General features: G+C 40.7%; 1 protein-coding gene across 1 annotated transcript; it reads right to left on the bottom strand.

The window, feature by feature from the left end:
• Window positions 1-191: 191 nt before the first annotated feature.
• eya2 (EYA transcriptional coactivator and phosphatase 2) lies at window positions 192-27,943 on the bottom strand. Its single transcript, XM_056395801.1, has 16 exons — window positions 27,511-27,943; window positions 16,758-16,837; window positions 16,447-16,488; window positions 15,904-16,086; window positions 15,612-15,728; window positions 12,108-12,184; window positions 11,759-11,942; window positions 11,325-11,461; window positions 11,091-11,174; window positions 7,423-7,512; window positions 5,361-5,419; window positions 4,423-4,583; window positions 3,574-3,688; window positions 2,020-2,141; window positions 1,762-1,862; window positions 192-1,384 (listed from the first exon to the last, which is right to left on the bottom strand). The coding sequence occupies exons 4-16, from the start codon at window positions 16,004-16,006 to the stop codon at window positions 1,304-1,306; spliced, it is 1,431 nt and encodes a 476-aa protein (XP_056251776.1). The 5' UTR covers window positions 16,007-16,086; window positions 16,447-16,488; window positions 16,758-16,837; window positions 27,511-27,943; the 3' UTR covers window positions 192-1,303.

Here is a 27,943-nt window from a genome sequence, read left to right as displayed (position 1 = left end):
TCCTCACAAAAGAAAAAAGTTCACATTGGGTCAGTCTGCTCGAAATGCTCCTCAAACCTCTTGATAATTACATGAAATTTACACCAGGATCATTCACTGTTCATTTATTTATTTGTCATGTGAGCGCTCATGTTTCATACGCCTCTAGGTGGAGACAAATGAAATGAAACTCGACTCACCTTTCCCCACAATGCAATTAATTTATCTTTATTAATCTATTTTCACTCTGTCAAAACAAATCGACAATAAAGCATTATATACAAATCATAGCTAAGCTGACAGGCAGTGTAGTCGGCACATGCACAACCATACCAGTTCATCTATATTACAAACAGGTTATTAGGAAATTAAACAGGGACAGAAAAGAAAGGAGAATTAAAACATGAAAACATATACAACCCAGAATTAAAAGTAAGGATTCGAGCACTAGCCTATAATACAGCATCTTCAAGACAATTTTTATCAAAACATTTTTACAAGAGCAGATTTTTGGTCTTTGAAGGGGATTTTTTTTCATGCCAAGCTCCCAAACTATATATATATACCTCATTGTGTTGTAGAATTGAACCAATAATAAATAGCTCACATTTTAATGGTAAAATACAGACTATTTTCAATAGCCTCTAACTATGAGGAGAATGTTATTTGACATTTATCTAGCCGACATGAATAAAACAATTCTAAAATAATAGTGAAGGCAAAATCTATCCCATGTAACATCACAACTTCTTTCTAACATTTGTCTTTAAAATAGTATTGGCCAGCGAAAAATGTAAGTCTCACAACAAATATAAAAAGACACAGCAGTACAAACAGTCTAACACCAATCTGAAATTTTCATCCATGCAGACATACTTACTGTGTTCATTAAACAGGATGTAAGATTTTGCATTCAGTGCAACACTTTCGGGTCACCATTCATAAAGTTGAGATGAACTGAATTAAAAAAAAAAAAAAAAAAAAAAAGAGAAACATTTAATTTTAATTAAAAAAAAAAAGTATTTGCAGGATTACCCACAATTCCCTGGGGTTTGTTATGAAGCTTTGGTCCCTTATTTTACTTTAGTCTTTTTATTTTGGTCCAGTACTTGTTTATGTGTCGTAGGTATACTGCAGCCTCGCTCCAAAATCCTCACAGTTCTTTTGGCTGTGGTGTGAAATTGTCCGCCTGGGCGCTCACTTGAAATAGCAATACTGACTCTGAATCAGTCTCTGGGGACACCTTCACCCACTAGCTGCACTCAGGTACTCAGGAGCATTTCATGATTCGGGTGGAAGAGCAGAGTGTGATAGCTGGGGCCCTCTAGAGGTAGTCCAGCTCCAGTGCATGGCTCAGAGCTTCCAGATCGGCTCGACAGGACACCCTCCAGAACGGCATGTTCTTCTGAGAAAACAAAAATAATATTTAAATGAAATACAAGTTTAATGTAAAACATGCAAGCTTAAGGCAGACGTACTTTAACAGCTTGCAGTTCTGCTACAGATGCACCACAGATGTGAAATATGGACTGCGGTTTGGAATGGGATTGTAGTATGTGATAAAGTACAGGTGGATAATGTGTTGGCCTATAGTGAATTTGCTGAACTGCCAAACCCAGGAAAATTTCTGACATTTCAATGGAAAGATTGTAAAATAAAAAACAAACAAACTCAGACACAGAAGCTGCAGTAATCAAGTGTCTTTTAGGGTTAACCGATTAGCTGTGGCCCATTTTTCATCAGTCACAGTTCTAAAAAAAAGAAAGACAGATTGAGTTATACCTTCTTGGCCACGGTCTCTTCTTCGGCTCCATCTCCTATAACCACATACACTGCTCTCCGACCAAATCTCTGAGAGACACGCTCAAAGCAGCTCTCTTTGCCTTTGAAAAGAGGGAAAATCAGATGTTGAAACGTTAAAATGGTACATTTCGAGAAACACTTTAAAATGAGAAATTATAGAGGATAGAAGGAGATTAAGGTTGATTGTATTTTGGATTATTTTCATTATCTTTTCCTTCTTTCTCTGATTTTCCTCACCTGTCTTTGTGGCACTGTAGATGTTCTCTATGGGGAAAGCTGAGCCCAGACCGTACAGTAACACTTTGGAGAGGGCAGGGATGAGCTGGGTGGTGGTCACCAACACATTCACACAGTTAGGCCTGGAACAGCACACAACAGACACGTTTATGCTATAGTTAAATCATGACCAGTGGTGGTGAAAGTAAGTACATTTACTCAAGCACTGAACTGTACTTCAGTGCAGTTTTAGGTTTTGTTTACTTTTACTGTTTACTTTTTTCATTATATGATACTCTGTTCTTCTATTTCACTACAGAGGGAAAAACTGGAATGTCGGGCCTCACAGTGGTATGCTTCCTCTGCTAGCCAGTCAAGATGCAGTTAATATCCTTGTCTGTCCAGACTCCTAATATATGTAGGGAAGACTTTGAAGGAATTTAATAAAAGGTATTAAGTGTATTAAATTTTTAAAATTAAATTTACTGAATTAAATTACATTGAGTTAAATGAATTTAATCCCATTAAAACAATTATGTATTTTAAATTAAACCAAATTTACTTATTTTAACTTAGTAAAATTGAGTTGAATTAATGATTAATTAGATCTAACTAAATTAATTAAATATATATAAATAAATTCACTCATATTACATTGAGTTATATTAACTGAATGAAATTTAAATCATTCAATTAAATAAAATCAAATTTACTCAAATTGAGTTAAATTAATTTAGGTCTATTAAAACAATTAAATATTTTGAATTAAACCTAAATTATAAAGTAGTTTACTTCAAAACTTAAAATGAAATTTACTCAATTAAATTGAATTGAATGAAATTTATTAAATGGCATTAAATTTATGCAGTAAGCAAATTAGATCACATTTACTCAATTACATTACATTGAGTTAAATTTTTGAGGGTTTGCGACCACAAAATTCTTGAATGAAATTCCCTCCAGGCGTTTCTGATCTATTGCGTTCACAAGAATGAGATGGATGTGAGGTCACAGTAACCTTGACCTTTGACCACCAAAATGTATTCAGTTCATCCTTGAGTTCAATAGAATGTTTTTACCAAATTTTAAGAAATATCCCAAAGCCGTTCCTGAGGTCTCATGTTCACAAGAATGGGACGGACGTAATTATACACAGAGGCATGACTATGATTTTTACTCCACTATATTTACTTGACAGGTGTTAGTTTTCAGATTTCAGATTAAGATTTTGCAAATAAAACATTTTACTTTTGATAAAGAGGTACATTTAGAATATAATACTATTGATAAACCGTACTTTTACAAGTAGGATTTTGCAGCACTTAAACTTGTAACAGAGAATTTTTACATTGTGGTATTGGTACTTTTACCTAAGTAAAAGATGTGAGTGGGTCTTCCATCACAGGTTATGACATCATAAATAACACACCATAGCAGCGACTGAGATTCATTCAACTCTTAAATGATATGGATATGGTTGGCTGAAATCATAATAACACATCATACAACACAACTCTAGAAGCTAATGTCAGTTGACTGGCTGGTTTAAATCAAGCTGCTGCAGCACAAACTGACCTTGAGTTGATGAGAGCCAGGGCTTTGAGTGCTTGAGTCAGCCACAGGTCAGTCAGGACCTCCATCTCTCTCCTCAGCTGTAACCACTCCTCTCGCTTGGGGCTGCCCAGCAAACCTGCCCATCAGTGAGAGGCACAAGCATAACGGTCAGTAACTAAACAGGGAACCCTTATAGCTCAGATACATAAAAGTCCTTATTCAATGAGATGTTACAAAGCTTTATTTTGACAGCAGGACTGTCTGGATGGATGATTCTCACACAACGCCCTCTTGCCAAAACCTCAGACACATGGTTTCCAGCAGAGGTAAAGCAGCCAGATATAACCAGCAGCGCCTATGCTCACCCAGTGCACAAGGGTTTACACTGAACAACAGCTTCTGATTCATGATCCCAGCTGACAAACAAACCTGTCTTGTTCCTTTCAGCTTTTTCTCCAGATCATGATTTGGTTAATAAAACAGGTTATACCTGTGTATCATCAATTTCATTTTTTTTTTTACATAGATTCTTTAAGGCAAGTGCGGTTGATATCACTGCATTTTGATCCTCAACAGTGGTTTGGTTGATGATCAAACTGGAGCTTCTACAATCCAAAATGCACTTTTCTGAAGAGCATCTACATTACCTGTGGTTTAAAGCTGTACTGTACTGTTCAGTTTCAGATCTAGCTTTTGAATTTGTAAATGTTACTAATTTCTTGAAATTATTCTGCCTTTTTTGTTGCACATTGAAGTTATACCTCAGAGAAGTTGAGATGGTCTAACTTTCTTTAAATATAAGATAAATATATTTACTGTAGATCTGATTCCTGTATGAAAGTGTTGCATCTAAATAAAATGACAGCTTACCCCCAACATTATTCTTGTATGTGTTGTAGATCTCCTTGACCCTTCGGTATCGGAAAGCCAGTTTCCTCATCCAGTCCACCCCTCCATGGACCCCTGACCCCAGGCACAGAGAGCCGGCCCCTGCTGGGCTCTGGAAGCCGTCCGACCCAAAGTTGTAAGTGCTGCAGGATCACAATACAGGAAACAGGCAGGATGTAGATCATAAAGACAATAAACTGTATTTTTCCTGGGCATTTTATAGTAGCACTATCACCAGTATTTCAAAGGCGATGCTCCAAGAACTGGTACAGCTATATACACGGATACATTTTCTAGATCTAGGAATTCAGTCAAACTATTCTGGCTATGAACAAGAAGGTAGTGCTTAAACCATTCATCAAATGTAGGGACGTGTGCCAGTGTAACCGCAAAAATTTCAGGGACGAGAAATGCTTTGAAATCAAATGTAGCCGAGAATGACGTTTTGTCAGTTAGAAATCATAAAGTATATACATTTACCATGGGTAGGATAAATAGAAAAAAATCTTTCAGAATGAAAAATGCTGAGTTCAGTAAAATAAATACCTCAGAAAAGTACTTTGGTACAGTCTGGCTCTTTCTCAAATCACTCATATAAGTATCCCAAAGTGCTTCAACAAGTTTATGCAATAAAATGTCTGGACTGAGGGAGACATGGGGAATTATAAAGAGATATTTTGATGAGAAGTGAAAGCATTGGATAATCCTGTGACATATTATATGGCTGTGGACGTCGGGAAAATAAAAGACATGCACAGGCTTGCATGCATGAACACACACAGACGCACATACTCTTCATCTCATCTCCCTGCTTATTTCCTCCCGTGCACTAAAACCCAGAGGGCAAGTCTGGTTCACAAGCCACAGTTGAACTGTCTCTCGGAGGAGTTTTAAGTACAGTAAGAAGGTAGAAGCTTTACCTCAGGTCCTGCCCGTTGTCGTCTGATGCCACGTCATCAATATGAACCTGGTCACATTCCTGGGAAATTAAAAGGAGAGCGGATATATCAAGAGATCAGTTTCAGAGTGGAAGGCTGTACAGGTAGGTCTCTCCTCCCTAGGGGAGCCTCCGGGAGTGATACCAGCTACAAAAATAAAAAAAAAAAGAGTTATAATAAAAGACAAGTAGGGAGGAAATAAGGTATCGGGACATGGGACAGGGAGGCGCCAGAGATAGAGGACAGTCAATATGGTGGTGAAATCTAGTGTAACCACGCAGTAAATTAAAGTAAAGTAAAGCTACATTTTTATAGTGCATCCAACATTTTGGTAAAAAAAAATATCTTTTAAGAATGGCCCATTGTCTTTGACATGCACAGTGGTGTGCATGTTGTTCCTCTCAATTGGACATGAATGCCACCAACCAAACCGCAGGGATTAAAACCACATTGCATCTTAAACATGTGGCTGCAGTCAAAACACCTTAAGCAATAGTTAAATCCTGAACTTGAAAACAGTTATTAAAATTGGATATGTTGCACAAAACAAAAACAAGGAGCATAACTCAATCATCACAGGTCAAGAAAAAAAATACAACACACAAGTCTCCTCAAAAAATATTAAAATCGCTTTCTCTGTGTCTTTATCCAGCTACAGGCCTCTAAATCCCCCCCCCCCACACACACACACACACGCGCGCGCACACACGCGCGCGCGCGCACACACACACACACACACACACACACACACACACACACACACACACACACACACACACACAACCATGCACACATATGATATGTGCAAAAACAGAGGACCCTATCACCTTTCAGCCAGCTTGAGCCGGATGGAGACGCTACCTCATCTTCCCTCCACCTCGACATAGTTCAGTTCCCAAGAGCTACAGCCCACCTCCCACTCAGATGCAGAGATGCTACTACAGACCAAACAATGCAAATCAGCCCCTTTACGCAGTACACAGATATACTCAAACTCAACGCAGCTCCACTCAGTGGTGACAGAGGTTTCATTTAATCTCATTATTCATTCTCAATCAATCCCAATTACAATTATCTCTGGTGCGCAACAGCAGCAACAATGCTCGTAGCTATTGGTGTAGCTACTGATATAATAGGGACAAGACAATTGTGCTTCAAAGCTTAACAGCAATTATCAGTCAACCATTGCCTACTGCTTTAGAGATTTTCTGGGCCTTGACAACAAAAGAGGGGATAAAAACCGGGTTTGCAAATGGCTTTGTTGGCTCCTTTCCCTCCTCTTGACTATTCCTCCTCCCATTTGACTAATTTTCCTCTCAGATACTCAGACACACACCTATAATTACAGCACAAAGTGTGCTTGTTCTCTCTCTCTCTCTCTCTCTCCTGCCCTCTCTAATCTTTTTTTCTTTGTCAGAACAAGGCGGAGGAATGCAGGATGAAAAACATATGAACTGTTCAGTCACTAGCAGGTAGTGAAATCCTTTCATCCCTTGTAGAGGTCACCTCAATACCCAAATTTGGTGGATTTTGAGGCAGCAGGTTACGTCTAACTGTGCGAGCACTTATGCCAGCAGTTAACAACCCCTCCTTTTAGTATTCTTGCTGTACCGTCACTTCAGGAAGGGAAATTGTTTGGAAAATGCTGTAGTAACAGTTAATACAGGATAGATGTTGTGTGAGGGGATTTCTACAATGCCAGCCACTGTGCTTTATGCCAGGTAAGAAAACAGCACCCAAATGTCAAACTTCTTGCTATGCTGTTGAAGAGAAGGTTTTTCTCGTCAGCTATATGCCAGTTTACACCAGTGGGTATGCTCTCACTGCTGCTATTTTCCAAATTACTGGAAAAAGTCTTATGATTATTGCAAAGCAAAATATGCGATGAAGTGTGCTGTGAGGAGAATGTGAATAAGTAGTAAGATTTTCGGGTGAAGGATTTCTAAGATACCAGTTCGAGGGATAAGTCGTCAGCGGAGCAAAATGAAATCCTGCAACGTTTGAAATTTACTCCAAATCAATAAGACAAATTTACAAAACTAACCTCCAGATCATTGAAGAAGAGTCTCGAGTCGGCCAGATTGAAGATCATCTCCTCCATCCACAAACCAAGAGACACTGCCTTCGAGGAGTCCTGATGCACACACAGAAATACAAACACACCACAATGAATAACTTCACACACAATCACACTATGGACCTAAATGTGTCTTAGCACGGACGTACTGTTTATGTGTTTATATATTGAGGCGCGTTCAGCATATATAGTATATATATATATATATATATATATATATATAAATACTGTGGAGACAAGTTTCCCCACAGGCATATTTAAGACTCTTATCTCTCTGTCAACCAGAGCCATATACACTTTTAAATTAAAGAAAAATGGTTTGACCTAGTTAATAAAAAATGAAGTAAGACGAACAGCTCTCTATCCCTTCAGGCACTGCACCCTTGATAGTTGGTTAATTAATAGTAAAATCATGAGCTCCAGCTCAGATTGATGGCCTAAGATGTTTGGTATTTAGACAATAATCAGTTAAATTGGATTATGGAACATCATTATTCTGGTCTTGTCAGTGCAGCTGCCTGTTTGTCTCCCTGAACTACTTTCTTTTCACTTCTGCAAACTCATCAACTGGACTGACATAAACAGGTTTCAGGGAGAGGCAAGTATGAATATTTATCTGTCAGTCAAAAACTGCTGATTCCTATCTGTACTATCTCTTCTTACTTTTTTGAGTTTTGCTTCTCTTTGATCCAGCCTGGCCTTAGCTCCCCACTGCTCCTCTTGATTCATTACATCAAATCAAATAACCATAACCACTGTACAGTAGTTGAGCTTGAACATGCAAACATTTGTGAACTTGCACTAGACATAAAGTACAGTTGAGGATGATGGGAATGTTGTTATTTTAGCAGGTATTTGATGATAAACCAAAGTACTGGACACATTTTGACCTTATGATGGTGCAACAGGGAAAGCGAAGGGATCACAACAGAAAACAAATAAGCAACTATTATGATGACTGATTCATTGTTTGAGTCCTTTTTCACACAAAAATGCCAAACGTTTGGCTTGAGCTTCTTAAATGTATTTGCTGCCTTTCTTTGTAATGTAAATTGTCTATCTTATAGATAAAAAGACAGATACAATTAATCTTTAAAATACTCAGCAGATTAAATGATAATGAAAAAAATGTTAGTTGGAGCCCTATTTATTATTCATTCATCCTCTGAGCACCATAGGAGTCACATGCCCATCAACCCATCAGATAGTTTGTGAGGTCTCAGTCTGGACCGAAGTGGTAAACCAACCAACAGACATCCCTGGGGCTTTGCCATTAATGTGGCTAAAAATGAATACAGACTTAATGTTAACCAGCAGATTATACAGCTCTACCAAGTTTCAGTGTCTGCTAATTAATTTTCAAAAACGGGAATCAATGGCTTCAGGGAATGGTGGGAAAAAAAAATCTAAAACACATGTCTATGTGATTTATAGTAAATGGCTAAAACAGGCTGGAAGGATTCTTAAAAATTGTTTCCTCTACTTTATTTGCCCAACACGAGTGCAGTGGATTTAACTGTAACGGGAAAAAGCGCAGGTATCACTGATATATGTGCTCTTTGTTGATGTTGGCCTTTCACCTTCTTTCAGCATTTTCTCTTTCTATTAACACAAGCTTCTCTTCTCTTTTCCTCTTGTACGGAAAGTAAAAAAGCAAATACAGGGGTTTGGGTTACACCTACTTACTTCAGTTTTGTTTCTTAATAAGAAAACTATAAATCATCACCCAGATAAACTCATAAATCATAATGTGCAAACAGTCAGGCAGATAAACAGTGTGAGCGTGCTGTTGTTCAAGACTACAAAAGCAGGTGTGTGTACGTGTGCGTTGTGTATTGTTTTGATGGCAGCGCTGGCTCGTCTCTGGCAGCGAGACAGGAGAAGCAGAGGTGTGTCAGCCAAAGGTGAACATTAGATTAGTGCATCTGAAATGACAAGCAGAGCTGTTTCCTGGCTCAGAACTTTAGAAACGGGCTTGATGACACAAGTAGGGTAAATTATGACAATTACAAAATAGCCCCCTCCAAAAAAAAGGGTGTAAAGAGAAAAGAGGTAATGGAGGACGAAGGGCGGCAAAAGTTCAACAGGAGGAGTAGGATGACAGGAGAAGAAAAGAGAAAATGACAAGGGGCAGGATTGGGAAACATTGGCCAGAAAAGGAAGAGATGAAAGCAATGGATGAAGAGGGAGGGTTAAAGGCTTAGGAGAGGTTTGTTCTGCTTGTCTAATAATTGAAATAATTATCTGTAATCACCTTCCTCCATAGACGAAGGCTGTTTCTATACAGAGAGACAAACAAAAGCCTCTGTCTGTTAATCTGAGACAAGAATTTAAGAATAAAAGCACCAAAAGCATGCACTTCCCACTTTAACTCTTTACACAGTAAATGTTTGTTAAAAAAAAAAAAAGAAAGACAGAGCTGGGAAAGAAAATTCACACACAGTCGGGTGCTGTGTGATAGATGAGATAACGGAAGACCTGAAACAGGGGAGGGAATCAGCTCCTCGTGGATCTCAATTCACCTCTGGCTCACCAAGCTGGTGAAAACAACTGTCTTTCAGCGCACATGTTATTCTTTTCTGCACACTGGGCCCAGGCTTGCCTTTACGTGTAGGTCCAAACATTTGTTTATAATAAGAGTTTTAATAGGCTGACCCTAATGGGAAGAGCCGGGCTGCTAAAAGCAGGACACAAACCGGAGATAATTAATGCCGGAAAAAAAAAGTATTACTGTTGTCAGAGTACAGGATTAGTTAGGTGTGAATTTGGGAGGGAGAAAAAAAATGTTGCCTGTAAGCCATCTTGACGCTTTGGACTGTTAATCTGTTTTTCTGCTGTCACTCATTCAACTCTTCTGCTGCATGTCTGAGTTTTGATGTCAGAGTCTGTCCAACTGAGCTTCCCTGGATCCAGCAGCGGGGTGTTTGGGTGGTGGGAGGAATCAGGAATTTTTGGCACATGAGTCACATTTCAACACATCTACTCTCTTGCTCTCTATCTTCTCTCTCTCTTCCTCCCTTATTCTCTTCACCCCCACCTCCACCCACCACCCCCACCCCCTCTCCTTGGCTGGAAAGAAAGAAAAAGAAACAACGGCATGCATGGCCTGCCGGGGGCTGAACCGATCAGAAACGGTGCTCTCAAACTCCCATCAGCCTTGTGTCAACCCGCAGGGGGACCGTGAGAATTCAAAACACAGATCCCCGGCCAAAAACAAGAAACACACCACTGTCCGCCCCCTTGTCAGCTGCCGGTCTGTTATGTAAAGGTCCCGCTGGCTGTCAATCACGCTGCAGGATGCTGGGGTAGCTAAACAACCCCGGTGCATTATGAAAAGAAACAAGAGGGCAGAAAGGCAAAACAGCCAGCGTGTGAAAATGCTCAGGGATGAGACCCAAAGGTCGTGGACTGAACTCAGGCAGCCAAACCTTTGACTGTTCGTCAAATAAGCACTAGATCGCAGAAACAAAGGGTCAATTGACTATAGCAAGATTACACTGGTTTTGTTGTTGGATTTGGTGCCAAACTGTACCTACCTACCTACCTACCGCGTAATTAACTGCTGTCAAAGTGTGATGAGCTACAAGATGTACTTCTTACAGTAAATGACAAAGGGAGGGGTTGTATTGCCGTACCTTGCCAAATCGTGAGGAGAAGGTTCCCGTGAGGAGCGAATGGAAAATGATGATGGTTTCATCCAGGTCCCAGATAAACACTCGCTGCAGTGAAATAACAGATATGTAATGTTAACCTCATGAACGTTTATGTGTGTGTGTCTGAGAGAGGGAGAGAGGGAGACAGAGGGAGAGAAAGATAAATATTGTAGAGAAATACTGATAATTTTCAACACTGTGTGAGTGTGTGTTTACCTCTATATCAGAGTCCAGAGGTGGAGTGGGGTCACTGGCTCTTTTCCTCCCTCTCAACTTCCCATCTGACCCCCTCCGTGCTGCGACCCCCTCCTCTTTACCTGGTGTGGGGGGGCTGGGCGGTGCGTGGTACTCGCCTAAAACACACCCACGTACAACAAAAGATGCTGATCAGTCTATAGAAAACAACCTTTTTCAGACTTATATTTATTAAATCAACAACATATTAGTCACTATCCATACCAGAGACTAAAAGTTGTTTTAACCTTTCCCTTCAAAGTCGTCCAACTTCACGGGAACTGACTTCACTTTTCATTTATAGAACTGCAGTGTTGACCAGGTGTGAGTGTAAGTGCGTAAATCTGTGCACAGTATGTTATCTTATCGTGTGCTCATGTATAGCTTCCTTTTGACACATGTCAACTACTCCTTACCTGTGTGTGACTCTGGGCTGTGATTGGGCAGCATGACAGGGTGCTCTGGGTGCTGATAGGCTAATGGAGCTGTGATGGCAGCAGGGCTGATGTTGCTGCTGGTTATGTAGGGGCTGTTGTAGTGATGTGAGTTATAATACGGAGAGTACTGACTCTGACTGTAACTTGAGTACGCTGAAAACTCCTGTCAACACAGAAACAATGACAATACAGTAGATGGTCAGTAACATCAAAAATGTGCACATTTTAATCCCAAAATCGTGTCCTACATCAGTCAGCAGTATTGAAGAAAAGATGATGTTTGCCAAGACCTTAGCAGTAAAAAAAATGTTGCGGTTGAATAACTCACTTGTTGGGTGGGGTTGAATGGGGCTGAACTGGTGATTGCGTGGGTGCCTTGAAAAATTCCAGACGAAATGCCACCACCTAAGAAATAATTTGAAGACAAAGGTCAAACTGTCAGGTAATTATCAATTATGCAGGATAAAAAAAACATTACCAACATTGGTGGTAGATTTGACTCCTATTACATCTTGTCTGAATCAGCTTCTAATATAATTCCAAAACATCCAATCTGATCTGTGAAAGTGTGTGGTGGAAGGAATGAGCTGTAAACTTTGTCTCCTTGCTCAGTGACAGCTCAGTGCTGCAGGAGCTGAGAGAGAGATTTATATGTTTGACATAACAATACAGGTGGGAAAGTCTGCTGCTTCTGTCGCTGCTCTGGGAGTCTTCTTAGTCTAATCAAGCCAAGGCAGGGATATCTTCCTCCAAGCAAATTTCTCCCCCCACATTGACGCCGTCTCACCCTGCATCTTCCTGTCAAGTCTGTCCATACTGTTCCTTTGTCTGATTAATTTTTTCTCCTGTAATCTTATCACCTCCACCTACGTATGAACTTTTGACACCAATTGGTAAAAAGAGTTCATTGTGTGTGGTCTCTCATTAAAAGTATATAACTTCCCAACGGCTTCTTGTAGGATGACTAAACTTCAGGAGCTCACTTCAAGGAGACAGTAGATGATTTACGCCCTCTACATTAATCCATCGAATCCTTTAACACATACAATTTTTCACTGACTATTCACTTAAACACGATTGTTGACATTTATGACAGCAGACTCTTTGGGGCTGTCCCTGTATTTAGGCACAGCGCTGCATTGAGCTGAATGCTAACATCAGCATGCTAAAATGCTCACAATGACAATGCTCACACACTGATGTTTAACAAACATAGTGTTAATCATGTTCAACATCTTGGTTTAGTAGTGTCAGCATGGTTAGCAAGTACAGCTCATTGGAATGTAATTGATGGATCACCAAATTTTGTAGTGTTCATTGTGTGGGGACCATTATTGTCTGTACCAAATTTAATTAAAATCTATCCAACATGTCTACTTGTGTGTAAATCCAGATGTGTAACACATTGATAAAGGGCCTACTATTAACAAAACCCAGACTGACACTTGCTTACACAGATGATTGAGTGCACTGCAATTAGATTATTTGTATTCAAACAGAAAACAGGTCAAATGACATTCGCAAATAACTTCTTGGTTTCCAACTGTAGTGTTTATTGAATGGGTGTTTTTTGCTACGTACAGCAGGAAGGAACAGTTAATATAACGTGGTGTCAGTAATCACAGGCGATGGCTTGAAAGTTGATTTAGTATTCTTATCTGTGATGGAGCTAACCTGGTTGTTTAGACTGATGACTGTCCAATGTTTCCCTTCTGTGACAATAAAGATTTATTCTCCTCTTCTCTGATATGACCTGAACTGTCCTGAAACATTTTTAAAGATTCATTTCCTCCAGTCTACCTCCCATAATTTCATCAGCCCACTACTGCTCTCTTTTGCTCCCCATTTCTTCCTCTCCTCTCCACAGTGCATAACAAACAGGAGAATAATGACTCAATGGAAGAACCACACTGAAACCTCCCAACAGTCTTCAAAGCGACTAAAGGAGGTCTCTGGAGTAAACACAAGAAGGCTCCCATACTCCCCATTTGGTTTCAGTTGTACACACAGTGTACAGTATGTGTTTCGATGGCTTTTTGTGGGGTGTCTGCGTGTGTGTGCGCGCTTGGAGTATTGTGTACTGTATAATGGATGACATGGAAACATTCTGAAATCCTACAAACATTTGGTTGTTGTGGCAGTTTATTACCGTTTGAAGTTTGCAGTTAATGATTTATGCATACAAATATTCAAACCAATTTATTTTGTTTGGGAACAGTGTCCTTCAAACTCAAAATACACTCAATGCACAATGTTTGTTGGTTCAGCAGCCGAGCTCTAACAGAGCACAGTCACTGAAAACTGTGTCGTTTGTAAGAGGTTTCATCAAAAGTGTGTTTACATGAATATTTACATTCCCACATAATGTCTGACATCTGAATTTTCTCTTAAAGAGGGAGTAATATGGAAAACTAGAACTGTTTGGGATGAACTCAAAAGTCATCGATCAGGAGTGCTGCGGGTTCTGGACTTTTCATCTGGCTGAACAAGACATTTTAAGATGCTACCAACATGGCTCTGGGACTTTGGGTGTTTTTTTCATCAGTAGCTTCATCGATAATGAAAATAATGTGTAATTGCAGCTTTGATCATAACTGAAAAACAACTGAGGACTAACCTATAAAAATAAGATCCAGTTTGTGATAAACTGGAACTGTTCTTTAACAATCTCAACATAGGCTTTATTTGTATTTGGTGTGAAGTTGTAGAGATGAAATGACTTCTGGTGGAACCCAACAAACCTTTCTTCGACATGCAGTCACGCCAATTTATCATAAAACTAGGAGAACACACTCCTTAAAGATTAAGCAGATGCTATTTGAATGATTGGCCCATTATAATGTAGGGACAACCTCATTTTCCAGTTCTTTAACACTTATAACAGGATTTTTTAAAAGCTGGGATAGCAACATGGTGGGAATGAAAAGTGTCCACACTTCATATGTTTACTATTCTATAGTGTTCTGTCTCTCCATTGTCTCACCCACACAGTGGAAAACAGGGTCATCCCCCGACTGCAACATTAAACCTACTCACCCCTCCGTAAAATGCACCTTAACCTCTCCCCTCTCACACACAAGGTCAATTTCACGCTGCTTTCAAAGCCATAAAGTCGCACTGAGCGAGTCATGCTTTGGGCGCCGGACGACTGAGGAATGTGTACAGCACAGATACACATATACACACACACAATCACAAACACACACACGCACACGCACACACACACACAGAAAGAGCCATGCGTGGGCAGAGATCTGCGCACACTCCCAAGCATACCACGTCTTCATCTGAGCGTTTGCTTTTTGGCAAAGACCCTGTACCCATCTTTTGTTTTCTCCATTATTCTGTTTTTTTCTGTCTTCCATCCCCTTTATTTCTCTTCCTTTCTATCTGTTTTCTTACTCTCTTTTTTCCTCTAAAAGACACAAGCGCTTGCATGCTGTGTTGTTGGTCTGAGTGGAGAAAGGGGGCCTGACCCCGAGAAAAGAGGAGGGGTGGGGAGACTTTTGACGCCAGGAGTCCAGACCGCAGCTAATGGAGAACAGGTGTGGCAGAGAGAAGGAGAGGAGAGGAGAGGAAAAGAGAGAAAGATGACGAGAGGAGAGAAAAAGGAGAGGAGAGAGGGGAAGAAAGACGGGGAGGAGAAGAGAGGAAAAGAGAAAGTCGACGAGAGGAGAGAAAGCAGACGAGAGAAGGAGAGAGAGAAGGGGAGGAGGGAAAAGCAGCATGAGGAGGGATGCTCCTTCCAGTAAGGTCCAAGTCAAAGATAGTGTTATATGGTCTGTGTGCCAGTGTGTCCTCACATTCAGTACATACAGTGTTTCACACTAACCGTGTGTGTGTGAGTAGCTGTAGAGACTTTGACTGGGAGGAGTGCTGCTGAAGTTTGAGTAGCCCAATAGTCCCGTCTGTCCTGGAGAGTGATTCAGGCCATCCTCTGTTTTTATGTCTAGAAAGGGAGGAGAAGATTAACGTTGCATTCAGGATGAACATGCAGTAAAGTGAGGTAAGTGAGAAAATAAGTAGAGGCCCAATCCCCCCAATCCCCACGGTAATCTGAACCCTCGGGGTGCTAACTTGTAGAATCAGAAGTCTTGCCATCACATCAAAAATAATGCACTTACTGTAGGACGGCATGCTGTAGCCCTGTGTGTGGTGAGTGTAAGGTGCGTATGGTCCTGCAGGCTGGAGGGCGGGGCTGTACTGAGTCTGTCCATATGCAGCCATGACGCTGGTCCCCCGTCAGTTGATCCCTTGAGAAGCTTTTGGCAACAAATTCTTCTCCTTTTTACCTGTTACAACAGAATCTGTTTTTTTTGTCATAGTTTGAGTTGACTGTGAGGAGGAACACACTCAGCAGTGAGAAACATGAAAACAAAACCTCCTTCTTTTACTGACAAAAAAAAAAAAAGAATGTTATAAACCAGAACAAAGACAAGCTGCATAGTAAAATCAGAATAGATGTTTTTGCTACTCCTAGCATAAAACAATTGCAGAAGATCTTAATTAAAGGAAAAGAAAACCCAGTTCTCATTCAAACAAACTTGAATGACATAATGTCTAACATCACACTGTTTAAAGCTCTGCAATTTTCATATGATTTTAATCAACAGTAATGAAATTCTATAGTTTTAATTTTAATTGTAACAAGCGTGATGAAAACTCACCTGCAGTAGATATGATGAGTTTGAAACAGACAATAAGAAGCCCTGTGAATGAAGCAAGAAAGGGCGCTGTTAGAAAATCTGAAAGACTGAAACCAGTTAGGAAATAAATCCAACTCCAACAAAAATGTAGTAAAATTTCACAATAAGACTGGGTTGTCAATTCAAAAATAAAATCAATTTAATTAAAGTTTGACCACTTGTGACCAATTTTATCATTATGCAAGTGAAATGCAAGAGTTCATTTTAAACATATTCAATCTGTTTGACTTCACAGTCCTTGCACTCTTTTCTTTGTGGTATTGTTCTCTCACCTGCCTCTGTAGAGAGAGCTTTGTCCTCTTTATCCCGTCACGCTGCTGTAAGTCTGGTTCGTCTCAGGCCGTCAACTCTCCTGTGGAAACAATAGCAAGTACACACCTTAAGGACACAGGTATGCAGGTGACTGACACATGGCAATGTGCCTCGGGCCCGGCTGCAGCAGGATGACGAGAGGAGATGTTTTCTCCATGCACACAGTTCAGGAGGTGAGAAGGTTTAAAGATAGACAGAGAGGAAGAGGAACAGAAAAAGGGAGAACAAGATAAATGTGGTATTGATGAGAAGAGTATGGCCATTGGAGTTACATAAACCTGAGATAGTTTCTAAAGAAAATGTAAGGAAAAAAAAAAGAAGAAGCTCCATTACACCACTGCTGACTCATTCTGCTTTGTAGGATACCATTCATGCGTGTGATGCCTAATTTCTTTAAAGAAATAAACAAGGGAGAAACATCCACAACTAGGCTCCAGTCCAAATTCAAAAATAATGTCAGTGTTTGGGTGATTCATAATGATTACTTCTGCAGAAATTCTCATGTAAATTGGGTGATGAGACAATAGAGCTTTGTAAGACAGTAGAGATTGAGACAGGACGACAGGCTGAGACAGGAAAGAATTTGTAATACAATTTCCACTTAAGTCATACTCTCTATCTCTGACTGTATTAGGTAATTATAGTATATGATGCAAATCAATAAGCAGGAATGCTTTATGGAAATACTGGCGTTTTGAAATGATGTGATAAAATACATTGAATCTATTGGGTATTTAATTCCCTAGATTAAAACAGGTTATTTTATCTATAAACTGTTTTTCATTAAATTTCCAAAATAAAAATACAGTGATAAGAAGATTTAATATTAATATATTGCCCTCCCCCCATTAGCAGCGTAATAGGAGGTAAGTGAGAGAGAAAAGGTTTGGGCTGCGTGTAGGCTGGAGGTCAAAAGGTCAATGCCACATTAATTAGTCTAAGCAGGAAGCTGAGTGAGGTCAGTGTGTCCGACTACAGAGCGTAAATCCCACTCACACCAGGTAGCGGTCAACATGAAGCCAGCTTTCCTGTGGGTGGCGAAAGCTGTGCTGGGAAACTTTAATAAAGTAAAATGTCCTCTTGACCGTATGACACCTCTAACTACAAAGCCATGTTCATACAGAAAGCTTTTTCCCGGTTTGGTGTGAAAGTACAGTGTTCAGTGCACAGATCACTGACCCTGAACCCCATCCAGCATCTTTGGGATGAACTGGCATCATCACCCAACATCAGTACCAACCACACTGAAGCTGTTTTGGCTGAATAGGAGCAAAATCCCTGCAGCCAGGTTCTAAAATCTGGTGGAAAACCTTCCCAAGAGAGTGGAGTTCTTGACTTGTGTTGTTACAGCAGCGCGTGAATGATCCAGGAGTGAGATATTTAACAGTCACCTATGCATTACCGCTACTACTGTTAATTTGTGCTATATGAAAATGCACAACAGGCCGAACTATTTTATTGATTTCATCTCTCTCTTTCTCTCTCCGTCTGTCTCTCCTTCTCTCTCTCTCTCTCTCTTTGCCTCTGGGGCCATTCCAGTCTGGCAGAGCTGCAGCTAACTGCCTGACCCCCGACCTCGCTGACAACACAATGACAGAGACAGATGACAGTCATGAATTATAGGGGCAGCAGGGTTTTTACAGCAGCACAGAGATGAAGGTGAGAGGGGGCGAAAAAAAAGTAAAAGCTGTCTGAGGAAAAGAGACTTAAACTGTGACAGTGTGAACGTTCATCAACAGAAGCTTCAGTGTCAGGGGCGTTATAAGTCTGAGCTGTATTTCAGTATCTTTAGAGGTGTTCTCATTGTCATTAACAACAGCGTGTTTGACAGATCAAGAATAGCTGAGCTCCGCTGATGCAGCTTCCCTCCTGGCTTTCAAAACACCCGAGACGGCTTGCAGTGTTTTTTGAGTAAATAAGTGTATTTCTACCATGAAGCGGCTACGAAGACTGTACGGCCAAAAATCCACCTGCACATCTGTGTTATTGAGCATTAAATAAACATAAATAAAACAGACTGTAAATCTTAAGAGGGGATTTAGTGTTTACCATGACATTAATACCCTTGTGTGTTTTTTTTTTTAAAAAGAGCAAAAGCAAGACACAAACTGTACTTATTTCTAATTCCATTTCTTCTTAAATATAACTAAAAACATTATGACCAAATTAAACCAAATTTAAATTTAAACCAACCTTTTAAGCTTTAGCTCGGTTTGAAATCTTGACTTTCAGTCTAAACCATGAGAAGTTTTCCACTTCAGAGATGACCCTTAAACCTGGTTGAAGACCCTGATCTGACCTTTCTCACAGACAGACAGTGAAGCTCAAGAGAGTAACACTGATCCCACAGCACAGAGGAAAAATAAGGAAAGTGCTGTTGTGCTTTGCATTTCCTTGTACTTCCCCGGGATCAAAAATGAAAGCCTGTTCAGAGTCCTCTTGACTTCAGCTGCATCCCTGAAACCGGCCTTAATGCACACGCGTGCTCGTACACACAAACACAAAATCTGTGTGTGATAGCGAAGGCACTTCCTGGTTCAGGGTGAGGCCTGGGAGGAGGGCGCACAAGGCCATGGGAACTGCAGGACATCGGAGGGAAGATGAGCGGAGCTCAGCAGAGATGCGGAGGGCTGAGGCCTGAAACCGAAGCTAAAACAAACCCAGCAGGGCCACAGGGGGCCACAGGGGGCCACAGGGCCACAAGGCCAGTCCCACCAGCTTCACCTGGGTCCCAGGGTTCTGCTAGACCACTGCTTCTTTCACGGATATCAAATTCTTGCCTTTGTGCTGATGGATTACATCACAGGATGGTGTATTGTGCTTTAAGTTGAAATGTCATTTGATACAGTTAAAGGAATACACCGAGCTTATGCACATTTACCTGTTGTTCAACTAAACTGTTGAGTGAGGGAAAGACGACAGACACGAAACCGATCCATATGTGCCAGCTAGCTTCACTTATCAGGAGGGTGTAATACTCAAAACAAGGAAGGCTCAAAACAAGCTAGTTCATACGACATCATCCAACCACATGTGAAGGCCAGTGTCTTCCTAGCTTGTTCCAAACGGCCTCAATCATAGGCGGGGTGAAAAAACGGCTGTCGTAGAGAGGGGTGAGACAGAATAATCGCCAAAACGGGGATAACAACACAACATTTTCCGATAAGCCTTTGTCAAAACCATTTATAGGGTTGCACTTGTTTTTAAGTGATGGAAGTAGTTGTGTGAAGAGTGAAAAAACAGAGCTTGAGAGAGAGAGAAGGTTACATTTTCATCTCCGCTCACTCAGCCAAACCTCCATAAAATGTCTGATTGTCGGTTTCGGAAAATTTATAAAAATTGGCAGAGGCACCCCTGTCTCTGTGTGTGTGTGTGTGTGTGTGTGTGTGTCTGTGTGTGTGTGTCTGTGTGCGTGTGTGCGTGTGTGTGTGTGTGAGTGAGTGTGTGTGTGGGCATTTCTTTAGCTATTCGACTACTCAACAGACACTTTGTTTTAAGTGTACTGACCCCTTCACTCCATAGCATCCACATGCTGAGCAATAATTAGCAATTGACACCTCAAAGGCAAGAAGAGGACATCTAGCAGAAGCTCTAGATAGTATGAGCTAAGAAATCAAACCAAATAATGCAGTTAGATTTAGTGTATGTGTACAATATACACAGAATAAATTCTGATGTAAAGCCACAGTGTGTGAAATTTCCTACGAAAGGGTGTGTGCAGTGTGGTCATATTATTTATATAAGTCCAAAAAATATTTGAATATTACTTCATGTGTTTGGTCTGTGTGTCTGGTTAGACAATTGTTTACAGTGTCAATATGTGTGCTGTGTCAGTTTCCTGATACGACATGCCAGAGTCTGGTTACACACACCGCTGTGACCCTCCAATGATTTGACCTTTTATTGAAACACCGTGGTTCTCAATCAACGGTGTGACAAGGTGACTCGCTGCTCTGTAATTGTGCCATATGGGACCCCACCTGGAGCCCTCCATTTGGACAGTCTGCCTAAGTGCCCGGGGGGGAAGTTGGGGGCTTGATTCATTGCTGCTCACAAACCCCTCTCTCTCAGTTGCTGATAAAAGAACACAGAACAATGACCTAGTATTTAGGTTTGTGTGACACTATCAGGCTTTTCGTGGTGGAAATCGATGCCATCTGCCAGCGACTGCCCTTTTTAACCACCTTTGACACACAGCTGATAGTTCAACCGGACAGATTACAATTATTCTTTTTAAATCTAATTCCATATTCTGATGCAAAAACGAAGCCAACACCTCCTAAGGTAAATGAACAGTAGATGACTTTGCACGCAGGTTATGAACACACTAATGAGTAGTTATAAGAACAGAGATCCAGCCCTTTCATAGATAAGCCTGATGATCCTTCAGTAAACCGCACACAGGCAACCAATAGGCTACCTGCAAATCTGCACAAAACATTTATATACCTTAAAACAAATATATACTAAATACAACACGAGCAAAAAAAGACTGTATGCACTCAGAACCAGGGCTGAATCATTAATGATTCTTCTACCAGTTATTGAGTAATTATTTGATCTGAAAAAAAAAATGATAGAGAACAGTGCGCATGCCTGTCACAATTTCTTAGGATTCTGGGTGACATCATCAAATGTTTAGTTTTGTCCAATGAACAGAACAAACCCCAAAACATATTCAGTTCATTGTGACAAAGAAAAGCAGTGAATAAAGAAACTGGAGCAAAGTAATGGTTTATCTCCACAAAGAGCTTTCAAAAAATTTCTCACAAGATTGCCATTATGTTGGGAACGATGCTAAACATTCATTGAACGTGCCTTTGGTAAAAGAAAGACAGTGTACGGTGCAAAGCATTTTAAACAAGAGTAATGTAGAAAATTAATCTGTTAAAAGCACAGAAAATTGTGATCTGTATATCAGATGTGTGGAGACAGGAGCTAACGGGTGCTGGTGGTCTGCTAACAGATGTTAAGGATTGATAAACCCGCCTCAACCTCGGCAACTACACAATTCATTGAGGCGCAAATGCATGTGCCAGTAATATCACTGCAGCGTATTTGGGACTACGGCCATATTCTAGTGCTATTTGTGCTAATCTGTTTGTATTTCATACACTAAACCTGAGTGTTGTTGCCATGACTGAACTAATTAGCAGAAGAAAAAAAAAACAGTGGGTTAATTTTGACGTTGGGAAAGCTTATAATGTCAACAGTGACCTGTCATGTTTTTGTTGACTCCACAACACGGGCCCGACACTTGCTGAGACAGTGAAAAGCAAAAACGCAGGAGTAAGATTTTTCCATGTTTCGGGCACCAGCTCATTATCAGGGTGACCCATCTCGCTGAGTTTCACACATTAGCCAGCATGTGAACGCTCCCAGCTCAGACTGACGGAGTTATGATGTTTACATCATCAACCACTCAATGACGCTTGATCAACCAGTTTAAGAGATTAATCTCTTTTTATTGACAGGTTCAACTCTCATGGGAGTGTCTGCAACTTTTTCCTCAAATAACCAAAACATACACACACACACACACACACACACACACACACACACACACACACACACACACCTGGCTAATGCTGCAGTTCTTTCAATGAAAACTGAAGTCACATAATGACAGATACAGAGCTCCTTTGAAAAAAACAGAGGTCATTCTAGGAGAAGCTCCAATCAATCTCTGGCAGCAGTGAACCTGTTGCCGACTCTGTCTGCACTCTGTAACTTTACCTCCCAGACTTGGTGGCCTTTTCTTTCCACTTGACTAACTCCTGCAACAAGACTGCTTTAAAGTCAGAAGCTACCCAGAAGCTACACCTACCCCCCCCCCCCCTTCTCCTCTGTCCCCCAGTAATCAAATCCTCTTTATTCAACAATGCCAGTGTCTTTATCTCGGTTTCTCCAGCTCACGCTCTTTACTCCTTTCTAAATGACCACTCAAAACATTTTGCATTCCTTAATCCTCTTCTTTCGTTCCCCCTCACTCGCCGTCACTGCCCCATACCGCGGCACTCACACTCTAATAACATCCCTAATAATTTTCCCCTCTAATATGGCCAAAATCTGAAAAGACCACCTACCCCCAAAAGCCCTGACTCTTTCTCCCCCAGAACCAGTGCCCTGAGACGGGGGTCAGAATGAGGGACAGCTGGCAGACCTCCCAGCAGCCTGGAGGAATGGGTGCGGGGTTGGAGGACTGGGCTGACCTCAGTCAGATGGTGGTCTGGCTCCCAGGTAAAAAACATCTGGTCCAGTGATAGGAGGGTGGTCGCACACACACACACACACACGCGCGCACACACACGTGCACATTCAAAACTGACACACGCCTGACTGCATGAGTGCTCCTGCCTTCTCTAATGAACACACACTCTCAGACCTGCTACTTTATTAGTCATTAGGACAAAAAGCCTTGCCCTCGATCAGTCTCCTCAGCAGATGATGGCGAGTGGCCGCCCTAGTTGCTGACAGCTGGCCAGACAGAGCTTCGCTGGTAGCTGCAGTTCACAGACGTTACAGACGGACTGAGGTCCAATTACTTCTTTACTGGTGGATTTACTGTGTGAGTGTGTGTGTGTGCGTGTGAGAGGGAGAGAAAGTGAGAGAAAGGGGAAAGCAAGAGAGTGATTTATACTTTGGAACGATAAGAAAGACGGGTAAATGAGATGAGATATTATCAAATATAAACTGGCATGACAAAAATGGAAAATACTGGGCAAAAAAAATGTATCCAGGAAAAGGTTCAATGAAGAAAGGTGATGCTGAAGAAAAATTCTGACTCCTAAAGAAGAAAATACTCCCAGAGCCACAGAGAATTATTAAATTCTCTTTTCAGTGGAAAGTAACCAAACCGTTATTAAGCACAAAAACCATGAAATATGGTCGCTGCGGGCTACGCTGCGATGTGTGTGGCTTCACCATTTTCAAGATGTGATAAGGAAAGTGGAGATAGCCAGAGAGACAGCTGTTGTGTGCTGACAGCCCGGGGTTCAATACACACACACACACACACACACACACACACACACATCACCACGAGGCCTCCGCGGGTGCTCTCTGGGGCTTAAGGGAATTAAAAAAGGGGGAGGGACGGACGGGAGAGGAGAAAACATTTGGGGGGGAAGAGCGATAACTTTTGAGCCTTGAGAGGCAAAAGATTCATCAGTGGTGTCACCGGCAATTCTGATCTTTAGCTTCAATATGTGCAGATTCACACACACACACACACACACACACACACACACCACACACACACACACACACACACACACACACACACTCAAGGTCTCACAGTGCAACAGACACACTACTTCTGATATCAATGGGTTATTCCACTGATCTAAGCCTCCATCACAAAAATGCATACAGCCTAAAACTGAATTGTAGAAGACGCAAAGCAAATAGTCCCTGAAGAAAAGTCACACTGAGAGAAGATGAGGATTAGAGGAGAGGCAGTGAAACTGTTCTTTATGTTAATTCTAAATCAGTGACTTTAATCCTTCACACTGACAGAATAAAATATCTTTATCGTAGTGTCTTTATATAACTTTTAAAGAGTTTTGGTTCAGCCAGAGTTGCTGTTTTGGGGTAGAAAGCTGCAACATTTCCAGAGACGTTCATGAATGCAGCCTCAGAGGCAGTACAGCTGAAACCTTAAACTGACCTAAGAAACTGACATGTGTGATTTTATCAGGCTTTAGTTTAACTTACACTTTACTCTGAACCTCTTAAGCTGTACTTCTTTGCAGTACAATGTGGATTCATCATTACCTGCAGATTTGATTTTAGACTTTATCCTTTATTTTCGACTATTACCTCTCGAGGAGGCACAGCCTACCGCATGGACATAGTTACATATAAAAACCCCAAAGAATTAAAAATGAAGTAAGTGGATGATGATACTAATTTCCCATTATTTGGCAAACAAATACAACAAAAAAATTGGAAAATTATAAGTGAATAAATATAAAATCAAATATACTAATAAACAAACAAATACACTTTGGTAAATATACAGCAGTTACTTTAAAGTTAAAGTAGCCATTATTATTTCAACAAACTTAGCAAAAGTCTTTAATTAATTAATCTGTTTCTCATTGTCAAAACAAGGACAAACTAATGTATACTTTTCACCTTGCTCTCCTGTCAAACCTAAGGTACAAAGTGTTGGAGCATTTTCACGTATATATCGTTTCTGTGAGATTTTCAGATTATGATCACCACATATACATTTAGACAAGTTTGCTCTGAAGCAAAGACACAAAGGTGTGTGTGTGTGTGTGTGTGTGTGTGTGTGAATTCAATAGTGTCTGAGTACAAAAAAAGGAGCATCTAATTGAGAAAGATACAAACTTTACTGCACCAGATACAGACCACACTCACTTCAGTAAACTGGGCTAAATGACCTTTATACTGACTCAGAATAACGTCTAACAGTAGAGCTTTTATTGCTGGGCTGATATCTTCGTTTCACACTGACAGAGTGGAGTGAATATATTTTCAGACTATATGGGTCAACATGAGAGCCCTGCTGTAACCTCCAGTTCAAGTCAGCAAGGCTGTTTGACTCCCAGAGAGAGAGAGCGAGAGAGAGAGAGAGAGAGAGAGAGAAGAGAGAGAGAGAGAGAGAGAGAAATGCACAGAAGCTAAACGACATCAAGAACTGTGCGGCTGTAAAGAAATATAATGAAATTGGTGCAGATAAAGTCAGGAAGAGCAGAGCTTCCTATGAAAATATTTATCATTCCACAAATGTTTGGCTACAGAGGGGTTTGGAATTAATTTGTGTTTTCTTAAGAGGGGGTGCCTTGCGCTACAGGATGGGGAATTCTCCACAGCCCGGGACTTTTTGGGCTGCTGCTTATTCACAATTTATTAGAGCTAGTAATAAGAACCATGAAGCCTGAGGAGAGAGAGAGAGAGAGAGAGAGAGAGAGAGAGTGAGAGAGAGAGAGGTCCCGGGCCAGCCGAGGAGAGGGAGTCCAGAAAATGGGGCCTAATGTTATTAGGAGACGAACCACAGTGTTAAATCAAACACACCCGAGCACACACCTTCGGTATGTGGTCTGAGCACACCTCCCACCCCCCTCCATCAGACCCCGGGATGTTATTTGTGAGGGTTAAAATACAGGAATATAAGGAGATTTAGTGAGATTTACAGCCCGTCAGCTAACAGATAATTGACACTGACAAGGGCAGACATATGTCCAGTTGATTTTATAAAATTCAGAAATGAGTGTGACATTTCTGAGAGCTGGTATATTGGAAACACATTTCTCTGAAGTTAAACTTTGCTTGCCCTGCAACAACGATGATAAGCTACATTTGAAGAAAGCTCAAGTGAAGACTATCTATGAAAATTCAAAACCAAAATGTTTATAATTTCATATGATGTAAATTTGAATTAAAGTTAAAAAAAAAAAAAAATTCTATTGATCTCCAATAATGTATTTCAAAATTAAATTACAATTTTAAATATAATGAAAAACATTAAACTCTATTCTAAGAATTACAAGAAAATGTCATGTCAGATTTCTTTGCTTGACATCTATTTATTTACATTTTAAAAAAAACAAACAAAAAAAACAGTGGGCCCCATCTGTGCTCCTCTGACTGTGCAGCTGATAGAAATGTTTCAAGGTGATTTAAACGGTTGGCAAAACACAGTGGGTGAGTTTCAAGTCTGGAGCCATGAAGGGGTCCTTGAAAAATATGAATACCAGCCTTTGAAAAATGCTTAGTGAGGCTCCCCTAATTTAGTTAATGAGGGTCCCTCTGAATAGCTGCTGAGCTGAGGGGGTGTCAGTGATTTGGGTGTAATCTTCTGTACTTAAGTTGAGCCAAAAGTGTTGCACGGATTCAACCAGCACCAAGAAAAACAAAGGAGCTCAATCAAAAGAGAAGGTGCCTCACACACTTTTCCCCTCACACACATCTTTTCACACACCTCACTGAGACACGAACAACTGGTTTGAAGATGGAGGATTGGGGGGGAAGGGGGGGGGGGTCTCTTCTTATTAATGACTCTTACAATGAGTCAGAATGGATACAGAGAGCTGAGCTGAATGGTAAAGTGGAAAATGATGTGATAGTATCCTCAGCAGACAGAATATGCAATACTGCACTGACAAAGCAAACATACAATTCACTTTTACACTGACCAAACCTTTTGTGCATTAGTACAATATAGGTTACATAGAATATAGAATAAATCCCAAATGTGTTCAACAAGCGTTTGGTGTTTGTGTCAGGCCTGAATCAAAGATTACTGTAATAACTTCATAGCAAATTTTTTCCTTTTTATTTTCTCATATACTCTCACACTATATTTGATATAAACATTTTTAAATATTATCCTACATTATTATATTATATCAATACTAGCATAAGTGCAAAATGAAGTGGAGAAAAGTGGAGAAATAAATTGGAACTGTAGAAATAAAATTTTCAGTCTTATGCTTATTCTATTATAAACTGATCATTATTATAAATTCATAATGATCGTATCTCCATGAGGGGCTGGTTAAGAGACCATCACTCTGATCTTAATATGAGGACAGAGCTGAAATACACTTCAACAGAAATGTTTCGCAGAAGGAAGGATGCACTTTGCAGGCTATTTAATTCCATTTAATGGACACGATCAAAATTCAGAATTAAGGGATAAGAAAGAGTAAAAGATGGAGAGAAAAACGATGTCACACTTACCATTATCCAGACAGAGGAATATGCAGAAAAAAAAAAAAATCCGATTATCAGTCAGAGCAGTTTTGTCTCCATGCCCCGAAGAAACTCCGCGGACTTTTCACAAGTGTCCCGCAAACCAGTGACAAAATTATTTTGACTCGCAGCTCCTGAGAGGAAGAAGAAGGAGGAATCAGGGAGGAGAAAGAGTAGAAGAAGAGGAAGGAGAGGAAGAAGACGCACAGGAGTCTTTGGTCGAGAGGCTCCAGGTGCTGACAGCTGACAGCTTTCAGCAGACACTCGCTCGCATCGATCTCACTTCTCTCCCTCCGCAGCTTCAGAGGAGCGTTTGCTTTCCGGGCGGTGGGGAAGTGATGTTAACTAAACGAGCGAAGACTTTTTTCTTTTTTTTTTTTTCTTTTTGGTTCCTCCTTCTCCTCCTCCAGAGGAGTGTGCG

The sequence above is a fragment of the Seriola aureovittata genome, chromosome 2 (genome assembly GCF_021018895.1).
Source record: "Seriola aureovittata isolate HTS-2021-v1 ecotype China chromosome 2, ASM2101889v1, whole genome shotgun sequence".
Classification (NCBI taxonomy): Eukaryota; Metazoa; Chordata; class Actinopteri; order Carangiformes; family Carangidae; genus Seriola; species Seriola aureovittata.
Note: the sequence above shows the minus strand (reverse complement) of the source record. Positions and strands in the feature narration are given on the sequence as shown.